This window comes from Convolutriloba macropyga, chromosome 4 (genome assembly GCF_964194025.1).
Source record: "Convolutriloba macropyga chromosome 4, txConMacr16.3, whole genome shotgun sequence".
In the NCBI taxonomy this organism is placed as follows: Eukaryota; Metazoa; Xenacoelomorpha; order Acoela; family Convolutidae; genus Convolutriloba; species Convolutriloba macropyga.
Genome location: NC_134471.1, coordinates 23,060,443 through 23,078,295, shown reverse-complemented (window position 1 = coordinate 23,078,295; position 17,853 = coordinate 23,060,443). Strand labels below are relative to the sequence as shown.

The following is a 17,853-nucleotide window of genomic DNA, read 5'->3' as shown; positions in this document are numbered from 1 at the left end:
TTTACGACTCGAAGAGGAGTATTGGTTTTCTTAAGGTTTTTTTTTTACCGGAAGTACTATTCGTTCAGACGATGTTTTGACCTGAAAGCGAAAGCGAAAGCGAGTAAAATTGCCGTGTGAACTAATTTTTTCTGAGCGAGAGAAGTTTTTTGATCATGCGCTGCGTTTAGTGAATGACTTTTTGACATTGAAAAGTAGTTTTTGACTGAAGGCACATATAGATAACCGTTTTTAGCCGTTTTTTCGTCTAAGTGGCCTAGTTTTTTTGCTTGTAATTTGGTTTTTTGTATAAATAATTTTTAATCGATGCTATGTTGAAATGTAAACCCGAGAAATTGTTAGCACAGAATTTTGCATAGCCTGAAATTGCGTTTCAAATGCGAAATTGGCACATATTTCTTGATTTTTTAGTTAATTTTTGGTTTTTTTTTCTATTAGTTTCTTCATTTTTGGATCTTTTAGCTGTTTTTTGTCAAAAATCAGTTAATATGGCAACTTCCCTTTGATAATTCATATACTCAATGCCTCTTTCTACCTCGATGTAATTTTGTTTCATAAAATTGTACATTTGCTAATCCGATTTTCGTAGTTTTTTGCTATTTTTTTTCAGTTTTTTGTTTGTATTTTGCTTTTAATTACTAGAAATAGTATTTTGGGGAAGATGAGGGACTTTAATTTCGTTTCAATAAAAATTCAATCTTTTTTTGGTGTTAAGTTCTTGAAAAAACAGATAAATTTTTTTCATAAATGCAGTCTTAAATATTTTGCAAAATGTTTCATTGTTTCGTGTGTCTGAATTCTACTCTTTCTTGTTTTATTCTGTTCAGCAAGCTGGATTTTTGTCTCGAATGACTCGTTGTCTTTTCTATGTCTCGAATGCTGATCAATGAAATGTACTCGTTTTTCTTGATTTTTTTAAATTTGATTTTTAACTTTCAAAAATCAAGAATTGGTCCTTTTTGTTACGGTGTTCCTAACATTGTGTCCATATTCTTCACATTCTCGTTTGTATCATTCTAGTTTTATCCTGGCACCTACTTTTGTTTTCGTTATATTGATTTTTTCAGTTGTTAAAAAATTGAATGAATTCAGCTTTTTCTTAGATCTTGGTTTCTTCGGTTTGCAATTGATTTAATTCAAAATAAGGCAGTACTGGGAGTTTGCTAGAAAGTCTTTTCCAACATTTCGACTTATTACTATTCATTGCAATTTTATTCCGGGCTGGGTATTGTTTTTAGACGATAGTTTGCCTTTGAATATTATTCTGTTGCTTTTTTTTTTCTATGATTAATTTAATTTTTGAATTAGTATGAAATCTTGTTGTCTAGCATATATACAACAAGGAAGAATCATGTATTATTTTTGTCTTAATTGCCGTGATTAGAAATCTAATTGTAGTGGTTCTCTGATTCTTAAGTTTGAGCACTCTTTTTTGAATAATTTTGACTTTCCTGTCTTTTTTGAAAAGTTTTTATCTGCCGTTTGCTTTCGCGATCTTTTTGAGATTAGAATCATTAATTATCTGAGGGCGATTGATGACCCTGTCAGCTTTGTCGGGCTATCGGTTTTTTGACCATCCTAAATATTTCAGACTTTTTTAACGTTACTAAACTTTTTCAATAAAAAAATTTTGCTGCATTTTCTTTCTCTTGGTGACAGTGGTTTAAATTTCACCGATTTTTAGATCAGACCCGCGGAGGTAATGAGTTAATGGTTTAATACAAAAGGTAATGGCTTCAGTTTTTTGTGAAGTTGTGGTGCTTCGAGTCGCTTCCGGAATTCTTCCGGCAATGTTTTTTTTATGCGATTTTTCGCTTGACCAATTTTTCGTCTGACGCTTTTGACTTTTCGTCCTCAAAAACGGGATAAACAGGTAGCGCCCAGCGGGCATTATGTGCTCTTAGAGCCTTTCAGGTCTGTTTCAGCTCAAACTGTCTTGGAGACTTATACTTATGGTGTGAGGGGCGGTTCTTAGAGGTTGACACCCCCCCCCCCCTTTGTTGACCCCCCACCCCCACTATTGGCTCCACCCCCCCCCACCGCGCTTTTGCCCCCCCCCCACCCAGTGCTGCCCCCATCAGCCCCCGGTGCACCCCCCCCCCCGTGGCTAGCTACTGACCAAGCCAACCGCTCGCCGGTCGTTTGAGAGCAATTCGCCCGACGTTAGTCGGTTATGTTTTAATAATTGTATCCAAAGTTCTGTTTTTGATAGGAGTATTGTTATATCAATTTGTTAATTTTGTGGCAATAAGTTTTCTCTTTTTCAGCCGAGGCCCTGCACGAAATGAAGCAGTACGAGAAAGCTGAGCTGATTTTCAAAAAAGCGCTCCAATTTAATAAATGCTCCCTGCGCAATCATCAGTCTAGGTTCGATTCCAAGTCAACCGAGAACACCACTGGTTCATCATCGAATCATGATATCATTGGTTCTGACGTTGACACTGGGTGTTCAAACGAAAGAATCGAGAAGCCTGATCTTACGACCAGTCCAATGCTGGGCGCTGATTTTTATTTCAACCTTGCAAAAACCCAAATTGCCCGAAGTAATTACTCGGCGGCAATGCAATCATTATTGACTATTCCTGTAGAGTCGAGGACTTTGAAAGTTCAAGTATTGATACTGCAAGTTATGACTAAACAGAATGCTGGAAATTTAGCGAATTCGACGTCTCGAATGGAAGCTGTTACGGATTTGCTAGATTTCCTCAAGCAATGGCCTATTGCACTATCAATCATAATCACATATCTGAGAGAGTTAGCGCCTTTAAACGGTGACCTTATCAAAGAGCTCTGCTTTGTAATTGATAAAGCGCTCATCGACCAGAAATTGAACTCAGTTTACACCGAATGGGTGACAAATTGGGTGAAATTACAAGCGATGGACTTCATGGTTCCAAACGAGAGGTATTTAACACAATTGCAACAAATTACAACTAATATTCAGAACTCAATTGGTGCTACACCCGCAATGCTGTTATCAACTATTGCTATTTGCCAATACAACGTCGGTCAATACGAGCATGCAAGGGCTAATTTTGCAGAAGCTAGGAGAAAGGATCCGTACATCTTGACAGGAATGACGAAGTATTGTCATTTGTTGTTCCTGGTTAAAAATTCTCACGCGTTGGATGTGGTGGCAACTAAACTGCACTCAATTGCTCCTGAAAGTGTGGAGGCTTTAATTGCTCTTGCGTAAGTATCTTGTGTATTGCGTAAAAAGGACATCCGACGTCATCAATTTATTGGTCGCATCTAGGTTTTTATGACTCCAATAGCAGTATTGATTTTCTCTCGTTTTATTTTTCACAGGAATTACTTTTGTTCATGCTTTGGCCTATGAAAGAGTGAAATTGCAGTGACGAACGCTTTTTCCTTAGCTAGAGAAAATTTTTTCATTAATTGCTCTCAAACGACGGTAGCAATAATAAAAGTATTGCTGGTCTTCAAATTTTTGGGTCGAGCGATTTTTTCTCTGACGTTTTAACTTTTCGTCAACAAGAACGCAATAAATATGTAATGCTCGAAGGGCATTAGGTCACTGATCAGTTTTCTTAGAGCCTTACTAAAGTTGACGCATGTTTGTTCATGACTTGAACTTTGACTTTTGTTTTCGAGCATTGACTTTTGTTTTGGAGCGCTGACTTCTTTTTTCGAACATTGGACCTATGCAGTAGCTTAGTTTGTAATATATAGTAATTTGGAACACTTAAAAAAGTCACTCCTACCCACCTACACCCCACCTATACTCCATACCTAATTCGCACCTATTGCCTACCCCTTCTCTCCTCCTCCCACCTACCTACACTCGCGCCCTCCCCCCACCGACCCACATTCCAAACTAAAATTTGGTTGTTGCCAGCTACATATTGCAATGTTTGTATTTCTTTTGATATTTCTGAAATGGGTATAATTGAAACAGTTTTTATTGCAGGACTCTTCGCGTTGTTTCCGGTATTCTACCGGCAATGTTTTTTATGCACAACTTTTGCTTGACCAATTTTGAGCCTTTTTTCTAGAACATTCTGTGACTTCTCAGGTGACTTTTTCAAGCTTCACTTGGAGTGATATCGACTGATCTCATTCTGAAATGAAGTTTGTTGCTTAAATAAAATTGATGGTTAGCGGATGAGTAAAAATGTGGTTTCAGACAAGGGGTTAAGATTTCTGAGCTATCCAGGAGAGCGATGGCTCGAACCCCTATCAGGTCCCAACAGATTTTTGCACCCAACAGATTTCTAAGCTATACCCCTAAATTAAATTGCTTCCAGCCTGTCGTTCGAGCGCAAGTCATCCGACGTTAATAGGTTTGTTTTGAGGACATTAATTCAACATCACTTTCACTCCCGCCCCCTCTCCTCCAGCCGTAGCCCCGCACTCTTGACCAACCCCCTCACCATGATAAACGTTATATCCCCTGCAATTGAGCTCAAGTTGACCTCCCTGAGTTGCAGCCAGCTACTGTTGAAGCCAACCGTTCGCCAGTTGTTTGAGAGCACTTCGCCCGTCGTTTGTTGGCGGGCGAAGTGCTCTCAAACAACTGGCAGGCGAAGTGCTCTCAAATGTTTTTCAATAATTTTTTTCAGTGAAAGAGTTTAGGTCCACCTATCTATTTTATATTGTCAGGTTTTGTACAATTATTATTTGATCGAGCTTTAAGGAGAAATAGTACTATTCGTTTGATAGTAAAATGGTTATGAAAGCCCTTATTGCGTTTCACAAATAGCCTTATAAGGCATTTGTGAAAGAATTTCATCATTTAAAACCTTTTGAATTTGCTACTTGATTTATAATTTTCTATGATGAATTGTTGGCATGTAAACTGTATATACTTTTTCAGTTCTTTCTGACAAATTGTTCTGCAAAATCTTTGTTCAATTTCTTTTACGCTTTTCGTTAGTGCTTGAATAAAGGTAGCTTTTTGGGAAAGAAAATGAAATGACTTCGGAGAATTAATTTTCCACGTGTAGATAATGTTTAAAATTTTTCCCCCACAATCTTTAATTATTTTATTAGTTGCTTTCAAAGGTAGTTTACAGCAGTGATATTAGCCGTGCTGTCGTTTTATGCAATTTTTCATTTGACGGGTTTGTTTCGAGTGTTTTAGTTTTTATCCTTAAAAGTGGGATAAAAAAGTAAAGCCCGGAGAGAATTAAGAGGCTGAGCAAGTCTCTTAGAGAATTGAGACTTTCTATTCTCTAAGTTGGCGATTCACCGAAACTGTGAATGGTGTGAATTCATGATGTGAAGGGTGTTTCTTAGTGTTCAACCCCCCTCCCCCCAGTCACCCCTCCCCCTCAGCACTCATATGCCCACGCTCCTCCACCTGGCAATTTCTACCCCCGTCCACCCCCTCGTGCCTCGTCGACATCCCACCCGTGAGATCCGAGCTCCGCTATCCCTCTGCACCTAATGCTAGCATCCTTAAGCTCCAGCTGGCTACCACCGAAGCCTACTTCTCGCTGGTCGCTTGAGAGCAGTTCGCCAGACGTTCATTGGTTATGTTTAGAAGAAGAAGAAGAATTTATTTTTCCGAGTACAAAACAAATACATAATGAAAAATTAGCAGAATATATTGAAGACACTACAGAAACGAATAACAAGCTAAAGCATAAGACTCGGAAAGGACAGGCAACGGGATCAACAGATCCTCTTTACAGCCTACCTCTTTACCAGATCCTCTTTACCCAACAGATCCTCTTTACCCTACGGGGTACTAAACCAAATAGTATTAAATCAAAAAAAAATTCATGTATAACTATATACCAAGTTTTTTCAAAACAATGAAAAAAATTGCAGCAAGTAGCGCTACATAGAAAACCACACGAGACTCTGGCGCAGGTGAAGGCAAGAAGAAAAGGGGAGACAATTTTTTTTTAAATTTCTAAGTGTCGTAGAGGCTCATTTTGACTGAAAACGGGAAAAAAAATCACAAACATCGATATCTCGAAAACTAGAAGGTTTCAGAGGGTCATTTTTTTCACCAGAAAGCCAACTTCATTTGGGTACTCGTGTAGCATGCAGGTAAAGGGGGTAACTTTCCCATGGGAATTTAGGTTGCGAATATAAGTTGAACTAAAGCAGGGTTATCGACCAAAAAACTGTTTTTCAATTTGTGATAAAAGTTAATAATATTTGATGCAGTGTACGAACGAATATCGCTAGGAAACACACCTGAATCTACTAGAAGGTTATATAACTTGATTGCACGGCACTTAACAGAATTCCTTTCAATTTTTTTTCTGTATGATGGCACCTTCAAAAATCCCGTATTAGAACGCCTGGTAATATTAGGTTTTTCAAAAACAAACATTTCATTTAAATACGACTCCGAATGTAATCCCCAGAGTGATCGCAGCACAAACTTTAGTAGCTCATACAAATGGAGTTCGTACACGGTCAATATTCTATTATTAACAAACAGGTCCGTAGAGGAGTCGCACCGTTTTCTGAAAAAGATAAACTTCAATATCTTTTTCTGCAGAGACAAAACTGCAGAGAGACTACTAAAACTACAACATACGTATACCAAAATTCCATACTGAATAATGGACTTTACGTTACCATCGTAGTACCGCAAAAGTTGTTTACGAGGAACATAATGACGCAGTTTAGATATAATGTTACATTGCTTTCCGAGTCCTTGCCTTACTGAATCAATGAGACTGAAAAGAAAATTTTGAATCCAAACATACACCTAAGTACTTACACATAGGAAAAACACTGATAGCAGTGTTGTTCAACATAAATGACTGTTTGGAAGCACTTCTAAAGTCTAATTGATAAGTTTTTGAAGAGTTTAACACAAGTTTATTGGCTATTAGCCACTTTTCAATTTTAATAAGGTCCATGCTAATTTCTGCGTCTGAGCAACCGATGGCAGTGATGTTTGTGTCATCAGCAAAAATAAGGATATCAACCTTGCTGCACACCTTGGGTAGGTCGTTCACATATATTATAAACAGAAGAGGCCCAAGAATTGATCCTTGCGGTACTCCAAACTTTAATGGTAGCCATTCGGACGATTTATCGTTTACAATTACTTTTTGCGAGCGGTTGCTCAGATAAGACTCAAACCAAGCATGAACATGGCCTCGAATGCCATAATCGCTTAATTTATTAAGAAGGATCCCATGGTCAATAGTGTCAAAGGCTTTCTTTAAATCAAGAAAGAAACTTGTAACACGGCCTCTAAATTCATTGAGCCTTACTTTTTCGGAAAAGTTAACCAGCGCATCAATTGTACTATGCTTTTTGCGGAAACCATATTGCTTTTCATAAAGCAAATCAAAATTCTCAAAGTACTGATATAATCGCACAAACATTGCCCTCTCAAAGATTTTACTCCAAACTTTTAAGAGAGAAATTGGTCTGTAATTATTTTCATCTAAACGAGATCCACCTTTATGCAGAGGAATAACCTTAGCTTGCTTTAAATCAGAAGGGAACACACCTTGTGCAAATGAACAGTTGATAAGTAGTTCTAAATAAGGAGCAATAACGGAAGCGGACTTTTTTACGATGATCATGTTAACATTATCGTCGCCAGACGAAGATTTATTCTCGAACGATATCAAAATCTCCAGTACTTCTGCCATAGAAACCTTTCGTAGGAACATTGAATGCTGTACAGTTTCCAGTTCTGTACTAAATGGAGCATTGGGAAGTGACTTCCGAAGCTCGTTGGCAATGCCAGTGAAGTACTCATTAAACTTATGGGCAATTTCACTAGAGTCTGTACAGTTGTTGAGAGCAGCGACTTTTGTACTATTGTTGGAGCCTTTAATATCGTTCAGTAACTTATAAACTTGCCTTGAGTCCCCAATACAATATTTAAACTTTTCAGTATATAAATGCTTTTTCGATTTTTTCAATTCCGCTTCGAATTTCGAGCGGAGTTTTTGGAATCCCTTGTTTTCTTCCAGTGTCTGTGCACTTGATTTTTTTTCGAGCGGAGATTCTTAAGCCGATTATTTAGCCAGATAGGAGAATTAGACTTTGCAGCATTTGAAGCACTTATAAGAGGAGCAAATTGATTCAAAACACGGGTGAAACAAGAGTTAAAAGTATTGAAAGCATCATTGGCAGAATTTTCGAGACTTATATCTTTCATGTCTTTTGAGAGTTCACAGCTCAAAGCCTCTACATAACAAACGAACGATTCCGAGCACTTAAGAAACGAATAATCGCGAAAAACAGTTGGATTATGTGATGATTCAGTTTTGAAAGAACACGTTAGAACAACCGGAAAGTGATCCGAAAAAGACTGAAAAGAAAGCACTTCTGAATTTGGGTTCACTATGTTTTGATACATGATATGATCAATACAGGAGGAGGTGGAACTTGTGATTCTGGTAGGTGCCAAATCAAAAAACTCAAAACCATTTGATTCGATGCAAGTCTTATATCTGTTCATATCACCATTTGATATCTGCAAGTCTTATATGTTTAAGTAATCTCAAACGAAGTTTGAAGCAATTATTGCAATCGTGTATGCGTTCTTCATGCAACATTTTTGCTCGACCGTTCCGTCTGTTTTTTAGAACTTTTCGGTTGAGTAATTTACGCAGACTTCCCGTCTTCAAAAACGGGATAAACTGGTAGGCATTCTGTACAATATGGTTTAGCAATTTTTCTGGAGGTTAGGTGAGCTCTAGGAGAATCAACATTTGCACTTGCAAAAACAGTGCTTTTGATGTTAATTTGTATTTCACGTCAAAAATAAGTGCTCGCCATATTTGCGTTTGTCCCTTATGATATCGTGGTTTAGTGATAGTGTTTGGAAAAGGCTGAGGCTTCGACTTGTTTTCGGCAACGTTTTTGTTACGTTTCGAAGGGTTTTGTTTTTCTGCATGTTATGTTTGCCGGCTTGAGTTTGGCGACAGCTAGACCGGCTTATAAGACAGCTAGACGTTAAAGCGAAAATTGATGCCGTAATAAAAACTTTGTGGAAAAGTTTTTTGCTATGTGGAAAAGTTTTTTGCGCAACGTAAAATCGCCGATTTTTTTCATTACTATTAGTTTTATCTGAATTACGCATAATCTTAATTTCAGCCAAATTTAGCTGTTTTTTTGCCGATTGGACTTCTTTGTTCAATCGCCACAAAGCAATAGCTGGGGCTAATATTGGCTTTCTCTTGGTTATCTTTACAATCCAAATATTTGGCTTGGATTAGTGTGCTGTCTTTTTTTACAATCCAACTAATTTCGATTTTTTTGGTGCTCTTTCTTTCTACGACTCGAAGAGGAGTAACGGCGAACTGTTGTTCCAATCCAAAGTATTTAGATTGTATTGGTGTGCTGTCTTTTTAAGATCTGTTCACACTTTTTTTGGCTTTTACACGTCAGTAGAAGTCAATTAATAGTTTGATTCTCATCACGTTGGAGCAGTAAAGGGAGCGAAAAAGCGATTTAGTTTGAGGCGCAATGTTTTCCAAGTTTTTTTGAAGTAGAGTTAGATGTTGGTTTTTGAACAAATTTTTGGTTTTTGAAAATGAACTTTTTTTCACGTGCGGCAATTTAAGTGCTGTCTGCAGTGCTCTCTATGAATAATATATATACTCTTTGTTGTCATTGAAAATTTGATGTTTGCTCTCTTTTTTAATACTATTTTTGTTGTCTTACCACCTCTTATCATTAATGACAGTATCTTCGTTTGTTTTTGAGCGGTAAATGAAATTAAATTTTTGAGTTTTTGGCGTGTGGTGGTTTTCATGACTTTCAAACTATTTGTTTTGGTATAATTAAATCGGTATAATTTAAATTGGTATAATTTTTTGTTCTTCTTGTCCAATCATTTAATCGTATTAGGGACAGGCCTCATAGGTTGCTAACATGAATTGTTTCAATCGATTTGATGGTTTAGGTTCAAAAATAATTCTCCCTATGACTTTGACTTTCATTGTTTTCAAAAGTTTTTTACCGAATCTAACGTTTACAAATTTTTTGCTGAATTTGTTGTCTGATCTAGTCTTCGTATTGGCCCGTCTAATCGGTTGCTAAAGATGACTAATTTAAATTAATTTTTGTTAAATTTTTTAGCTGTTTTTTTCCTGAATTTTTGAGTATTGTTAGTATTTGTTGTACTTATTGCTGTTTTATCACTTAATCTCCTTAATGGCCAATTTTATCTTTTTCCTAGTGGGTAATAGGTTAATCTATTAAGTTCTTAGCAAGTCTTATCGCTGGGTCTCAAAAATAACAATAATTTTTTATTAGCCGTCGTTTGTGGCGTAATTTCGCGTAATTACTTGGCTCCAATTTAGCTGATGTTTTCTTTCACAGATTCAATGTTTTTGAAAGGTGTAAGGGAATTTGTAAAGTAAATTAGTAAAGAAAGAATTTAGAAAGATTTTTTTTTCAAGGATCATTCTGAGAGAGAGAGAGCGGAAAAATTAGGCGTGAAAAAATTTTGCACAAAGGCCACTTTTGTTCTAGATAGAAATAGGGCTTTTGGGATCTTGTGTGAACTTGTGAAGCAAATATTGAACTGTTAGATAAAATTTTGAGCTTTTTTGCCTGTTGAAAGTTATTAACAATATTTGTAAATTTGGAGTCCGTAGAATTTTTTTGGTTAAATTTACTGTTGTAGTGTTTTAGGTTGTCTTTGGATTCGATTGATATTTATTTTGAGTTCTTTTTTAAAGAAATTGGTTAAGTAATCAAATTTTTCTTTATTTTTAATAGCAGCGTCAGCAAATCCAGGCGGCTATTATTGCGCTCTTATTTTTTACAATCCAAGAATTGGATTGTATTGGTTCTCTGTCTTTTTTAAAAAAATTTTGGTAAGATGTTTTCACACCTTTTTTTCATGACTTTCAGCTTTTCAAAACGGGATAAACCGGTAAAGCTCAGCGGGCATCAAGTTTCATTAGAGGCCCTCAGCCGCGTTTAGTTGTCCTTAAAGTGCTTAGAGTAGGGCAGCTAATGGTAAGGCCGTAATTCAAGGTTAAAAGTTCATTTTTGGGACTTCTTGAGCGCAACATGTTGCAATTTTTCGGTTTTTAATTTTCAATTTTTTTCAAAATTGAGGTTTGTAAGTTTGAATTTTTTGAGTTTGTTTTTGAATTTTTTAGCCCTAGGAGTCAAGGAAACCACTAGGGTTTGACAATAGGTTACTGCATATTTTCTGGTTGTAAGGGTTTGATTTTCAACAACACCAACTTTACCAATTTTTTTTTTATAGAACTTGCATTTTTTTCAAACTATTAAACATTATCATTTTTCAAAATTTTGAGCACCAGGAGCCAGGAAATCTCCTCTAGGGCTTGATTATAGGCTACTTATCATATTTATGAAATGGTTTTAGACATTTTTATATCACAAACGTAATTTTCAGGTTTCTCCATCTTCAAGGATCAAAAATTCTCTAATGTTTCTCCTCTAATAATAGGTCACTGCATAGTTTTTGGTTGCAAGGTAATAGATTTTTAATGTCACGAATTTAGAAATTTTTTGATAAAAACTGCAATTTTTTTAGAATAATTTATATAATTTAAAAATAACTGTTTTTCTAAAATATTTGTCTTTTGTTGTATTTTTGGTCTAAGTGGCCAGGAAACCTCCTGAAGGGTTTGACAGTATGTTACTGCATGGTTTTTAGGGGTAATGGAATTCGGTCGTCAACTTTTCTATATCACGAATTTTTGCAATATTTTGATAAATTTTCATTCTTATTAAAGTTTCTGAAATTTATTTCCATATTCCATATTTATCGATCCTTATGAGCCATTGACCCTATTTAATGCTCGAAATAAGGATAGTTGATTGTCTCTTCTGGAAAAGAGTTCTGAAGCTATTAATATTACAAAGTTTGGCAAGATTTTGTTAAAATTTGGAATTGTTTAGAATTTTTTTGTCATTTTATGAGTTTAAGGATTGTTGCTGGCCAACAAAACCTTTTTAAAATTTGCAGATGGGTTACTAGACAGAATTTCAGCTTTTTTGTTTTCAGCTTTTTTGAATCTTTTGCCATATTTCTCGAGTGTATCTGCCTTTTGGTGGCAAATAGATCGCTTTCAAGTCATGTGCGTGAATAAATATCATATCATTATTTGTCTTCAGGGCAAAAGCTTCAAGAGTTCTAGCGATGATTAATTTTTGCTTAGTGTTTTTATCTCAACTACTAGTTTTTGTTTTTTGGATTGTTCAATTAATCTAGTGGTCAGATACATTAGTTTTCAATTGTTCATTCAATTCTTTGGATTGTATTTCAAGACTTCTCCAGCTATGTTTTTTTTTACTTTGTCTAACAGATTTTTGTTTCGTCTTACCCTGACTTTTTCATTGACTTCAGTGACTTCTAATGCTTTGCAGTTAAAAGTTGTCTGCGTGACGTCATTTCTGCTTTTAGGTCGTTTGCGTGGCTTACCTCACTCAAAAAAATGACTTCTCAACTCACTTATGGAATTTTATTTCATGAAAATTTATTAGTTAAAGATCAATAGTGTGCATCTAAGTGATGTCAAACTTATACGCCCTAATTCTTGAGTATTAGTCTTGAGCTTTTGATTTTGAAAATCAATTTTGAAAAAGTTCTTCTAAGGCTTTTTCCTTATAGACCGTATGTTTATCATAAAAATATTAGTAGGTATCTAACCCAAAAAATCTAGTGGTCTATGAACGGACTTTGGTCAATATGCCTATATTTTTCTTTAGTTATTTCAATTCATAGAAGGCCACAAGCGTCTATCGCGGCTATTTTCCGGCAATCTGCCGGCTATGTTTCAAATTGTTCTACTTTATTTCTCAAATTCAGCTTTTCGCAATAGCTTTTCTTGTTCACTATTTAATCTGGAGCTATTTTATCTGAATGAAGGTGTAATGTTACTTAGGCTGGGCATTTCAAGCTTCTACATGGTCATTTCTACTGAAATAAATTTTACGGATCAGATTTTTTTCCAGACGTCAATTTTGGTTTGTTTTTTGTATTTTCCTCAGTTATTTTTTTTTGAAATGATAAGCGATTTATTTAATTGGATCGTTTAAGTTAATAAGTGGATTCCTAGGTCCTTGGTGATTGTCTGCTTCGACTCGGTTGTGGAGCCTTCCCGCTATGTTTTTCAAGATGTTTTCACACCCTTTTCAATGGCTATAAGCTTTTGAAACGGGATCATTTGTTAAAGCTCGGAGGGCATTAGATAGCAATAGAGCCCGTTAGCTGCCTATCGTTGTCTTTAGGCGCGTTATGTACCGAAATTTTGGGGAGCGTTTAAATTCAAGGTGAGTCAGTTTGCTCTTTTTGAGCCCTGAATGAAGCAATTTGTTTTGTTTTTGACAATTTTAAGTTGTTTATATGGCTATTACCCTATGCGAAATGTCGGCTAATGCCAATGTGTTTGATTTCATTTGTTGTTCATGCAAACTTTAGGACCACTGTCATAGCAGTTTTCTCTAATTTTTCAAAATTTCATGTTTTCAATTTTAGAGGCCAATGAAACATTTTTAAGGCTTGAATTTTAGTTAATCGATTGATTTTATTACAACAGAAATGATTTTTGATGATCTGTATATCATTAATGTTTGCAATTTTTCAATAATTTTCATTCCTTTTCAGGTAATTCAAAATTTCTAATGAAATCAGTTCAGTTAGATCTTATTTGAATAAATGTTTCCTCTTAAATTTTGTTTCAAGTATTCCATACTATAATTAAGTTATCCAGCGTAACAACGTTAGTCGTGTGCTATCGTAGATTCGTTTTCCGTGGACTTTGTTTCTTAAATATGCCATCCTTATTTGAAAGAAATTGACAATTAATTAGAACTAAGCATTGAATCGTGAAAGACCAAAGGGAAAATTTTAATTTTAGTGCTCGTTTTCAGGGCTAAGCCTCTCGACGATTATTTATGAGCTTTCCTTTTTTTTACAAATCAAAAGATTTGAGTTGTGTTGGGCGTTGTCTCTTAAAGATCTGTTCGAACATTTTCATGAACTTCGAATTCGAAACTGATTGAAAGGATGATTTTTATTCACTCCGAAACAGGATGTGGAGCGAAAAAGTTTGTGGATTTGCGGTGTTAACTTTTCGCATCCTAATTTTTAAGAAGAGAGAAAACGGTGTATGAAACAAATTCTCTTTTTGGCTAGTGGTTTTTTGTTAACATGTGGTATTTTTGCTTCGAGACATCAATTTTGGCTTATGTTTTTAATTTTCTTCGGTTATTTTTTCGAAATGATTATTGAATGATTTAATCGGCTCGTTTAAATTAATAAGGGGATTGCTAGGTCCTTGGTGATGTCTGCTTCAACTCGATTGTGGAGCCTTCCGGCTATGTTTTTTAAGATGTTTTCACACCTTTTTCATTGACTTTAAGCTTTTGAAACGGGATCATTTTTGAAGCTCGAGGGCATCAAATTGCAATAGAGCCCCTTAGCTTGCTTTCGTAGTCTCTATAGCGCATTATGTACCGAAATTACGGGGAGCATTTAAATTCAGATTGAGTCAGTTTTTGCTGTTTTTGAGCCCTGAATGAAGCATTTTTTTTGTTTTTGATAATTTTAAGTTGTTTATATGGCTATTACCCTATGCGAAATGTCGGTTTATGCCAATGTGTTTGATTTCTTTTGTTGTTCATGCAAACTTTAGGACCACTGTCATAGCAGTTTTCTCTAATTTTTTCAAAATTTCATGTTTTCAATTTTAGAGGCCAATGAAACATTTTTAAGGCTTGAATTTTAGTTAATCGATTGATTTTATTACAACAGAAATGATTTTTGATGATCTGTATATCATTAATGTTTGCAATTTTTCAATAATTTTTTATGTTTTCTTTCTTTTAGCTACCGAGGAATTGGGTTTCAGGCTGAAATTTGGGTTGCTGAATGCCTTTTAAATTTTTTGTTAATGAAATTAATGTTTTTGCCTTAATAAACTTTTTGCAATATATCAGCAATTCATTCCATTTCAGGTAATTCAAAATTTCTAATGAAATCAGTTCAGTTAGATCTTATTTGAATAAATGTTTCCTCTTAAATTTAGTTTTCTTTTAAGTATTCCATACTATAATTAAGGTATCCTGCGTTCCAAAGATGGAATCGTGTGCTATCGTAGATTCCTTTTCCGTGGACTTTGTTTCTTAAATGCCATCTTTATTTGAAAGAAATTGAAAATTAATTTGAACTAAGCATTATGAATCGTGAAAGACCAAAGGGAAAATTTTAATTTCAGGGCTCGTTTTCAGGGCTCAGCCTCTCAACGATTATTTAGACGCTCTCCTTTTTTAGGCGCTGTCTCTTAGAGATCTGTTCACACATTTTTATGAACGTTGAAGTCGAAACTGATTGAAAGGATGATTTTGGTCACGCTGAAACAGGAAGTGGAGCGAAAAAGTGTGTGGCTTTGCGGTGGGAACTTTTTTCATCCTAATTTTTAAGTAGAGAGAGAGAACGGTGTATGTATAAAAATCCGCTTTTTGGCTAGTGTTTTTTTTTGATAACATGCGGCATTTTCATTTTTACGTTTTTTCAATTTTTCCCAATCCAGTCATATGCCAATCTAAGTCTAGTTTTTTTGTTTAGTCAATGAAAATTCTTATCCTTTTGAACAAACTGTCAGGACTTGTTTTTTTGAACAGGTCCTGACCTTAAAAAGGTTTTTTTTTCATTCGCTTTACCTTTTTATCACGGTTTTCGTTTTGACTCACGTTTTTCACTTTTGACTTCTGTCTTACCTCACCCACTGTTTCAACTGAATGGATCTTTCACGCATTGAATTATGCAACGTAGTGAATACGGTTGTCAGAAGAGCAAAATCAAAAGATCAAAAACAGGATAAGCACACAAAGCGCGGTCATTAAGACATAGTGCATTAGGTTATCAAATTTCATTAAAGCGATTGCTAGCTGACATTAGATTTATGCTCTTTAGCTTTCAGTTCAGAAGCTGAATTATGTGTATTTTTAGAATCTAACCAAATGTGCAGAATTTGCACAGCAAATAAAAAATTTTCTGAAACTTGGAAAAACTCTGCCAATTTTATCTCTTATTTTTAATAGCCGCCTCAACTTCTATATGGATATTATAGTGCTCTAGTTTTTTTACTTCGTCAAACAATTTTTTTTTCGCTTTACCTTAGTTCACAGCTTGTTCAACATTTTGCGTGAAATATTTTTGATTTCTCTAGGTTAGTTTCACTCTTTTCGCCTTCTGCTAAAAGTGTTTTTAGACAGCATTTGTTGAGCAAAGCAATTCACAATGAACAGAGTCTGTATCAAAAAACTAAATCAGAAATAGAAGCGGGATAAACCCATAAAGCCCAATTTTAGATGCGCGTTACTCAAACTTTGTTCTTAGTTACCATCTCTAATGCTTTTTGGTATTGATACCTGCCCCTGTGTCGTCTCACTACGAAAAAACAGGAGTATGTTTTTTCGTATTGCTCCAAAAAACAGCTCCAAAATGACCCAAAATAAATCGCACTTTAAAATTGTGTGTGTACAAAAATCATTTGTTCATTAGTTTTTCTCTGCTTTCAATCCCAATCTTGGTTATGGGAATCAACGGCTGCTATCTTCCGCAATCTGCCGGGTATGTTTTTCTTGTTGTGTTTCAATCCCAATGTACTTCAAGCGGGTCAACGGCGGCTATTTTCCGGCAATTTGACGGCTATGTTCATTGATATCACTTTTGTATCTCTCTGCAAAAGGTATCGATCAGCCAAAATTTGTTTAACATAATTTGGGTCGTCGGAGCTCCTATCATCCAATTAAATATAGAGGATGAGATTAGTATGTAAAGGCGACAGGATTTCGGTACCACGCAACCAAAGCGTGGTTCTGAAATTTCTTCAAAGTCAATCATTTTTATTTTTAACCGACAGAGCAAGTGGTTCAATTGAACTGTGACTTGTTTCCGTGACTTGTTTCCGTGACTTGTTTCCTTTGAAGTTTTACTAATTTGAAAAAGTATTGTGTAAATTGCACTTTTTGTGATCTTGAATCGGCGCGAGTGTTGTTTTTATTAAAAGTGAGATTTTAATTTGTATCATGTTTACCATACAAGCAAATTATCGAACAAGAGCAAGATGGTACAGTTAATGCCAACAAAATGTAGCTCAGGTCTTGAAATTTGATTTCATTTGTTTTGAATTTCCTCATAAATTGTGAACAAAATAAATAAGTAGATATCAAAACTGAAGACAAGTAAAGCAGCGAATGTCAAGTTTTTGGTTTCCGTAACGAGTAACTTTAAACACTATTTGATCCTCCTTTAAGGTACCAACAAAAATCACCCTAATTTTCCGCCGGGATTGAGGTGAATGCTTTGCATTTGTAAAGAATTGGACGGTTTTTAGACGTGAAATCTTGCATATAATAATAATAATAATAATAATAACAATAATAATAATAATAATAATAATAATAATAATAATAATAATAATAATAATAATAATAATAATAATAATAATAATAATAATAATAATAATAATAATAATAATAATAATAATAATAATAATAATAATAATAATAATAATAATAATAATAATAATAATAATAATAATAATAATAATAATAATAATAATAATAATAATAATAATATAATAATAATAATAATAATAATAATAATAATAATAATAATAATAATAATAATAATAATAATAATAATAATAATAATAATAATAATAATAATAATAATAATAATAATAATAATAATAATAATAATAATAATAATAATAATAATAATAATAATAATAATAATAATAATAATAATAATAATAATAATAATAATAATAATAATAATAATAATAATAATAATAATAATAATAATAATAATAATAATAATAATAATAATAATAATAATAATAATAATAATAATAATAATAATAATAATAATAATAATAATAATAATAATAATAATAA

General features: G+C 34.4%; 2 protein-coding genes across 4 annotated transcripts in view; one reads left to right on the top strand and one right to left on the bottom strand.

Annotated features, from left to right (window-relative positions):
* LOC142337517 (uncharacterized) overlaps positions 1-17,853 on the bottom strand; it is a 320,572-nt gene that overhangs the window by 163,871 nt on the left and 138,848 nt on the right. The window lies entirely within an intron of this gene.
* Positions 1-17,853, top strand: part of LOC142337520 (anaphase-promoting complex subunit 7-like) — a 36,134-nt gene that overhangs the window by 14,211 nt on the left and 4,070 nt on the right. Inside the window, exon 3 of the mRNA XM_075386804.1 lies at positions 2,268-3,192. Coding sequence (XP_075242919.1) covers positions 2,268-3,192 — 925 coding nt within the window. The remainder of the gene's footprint in view (positions 1-2,267; positions 3,193-17,853) is intronic.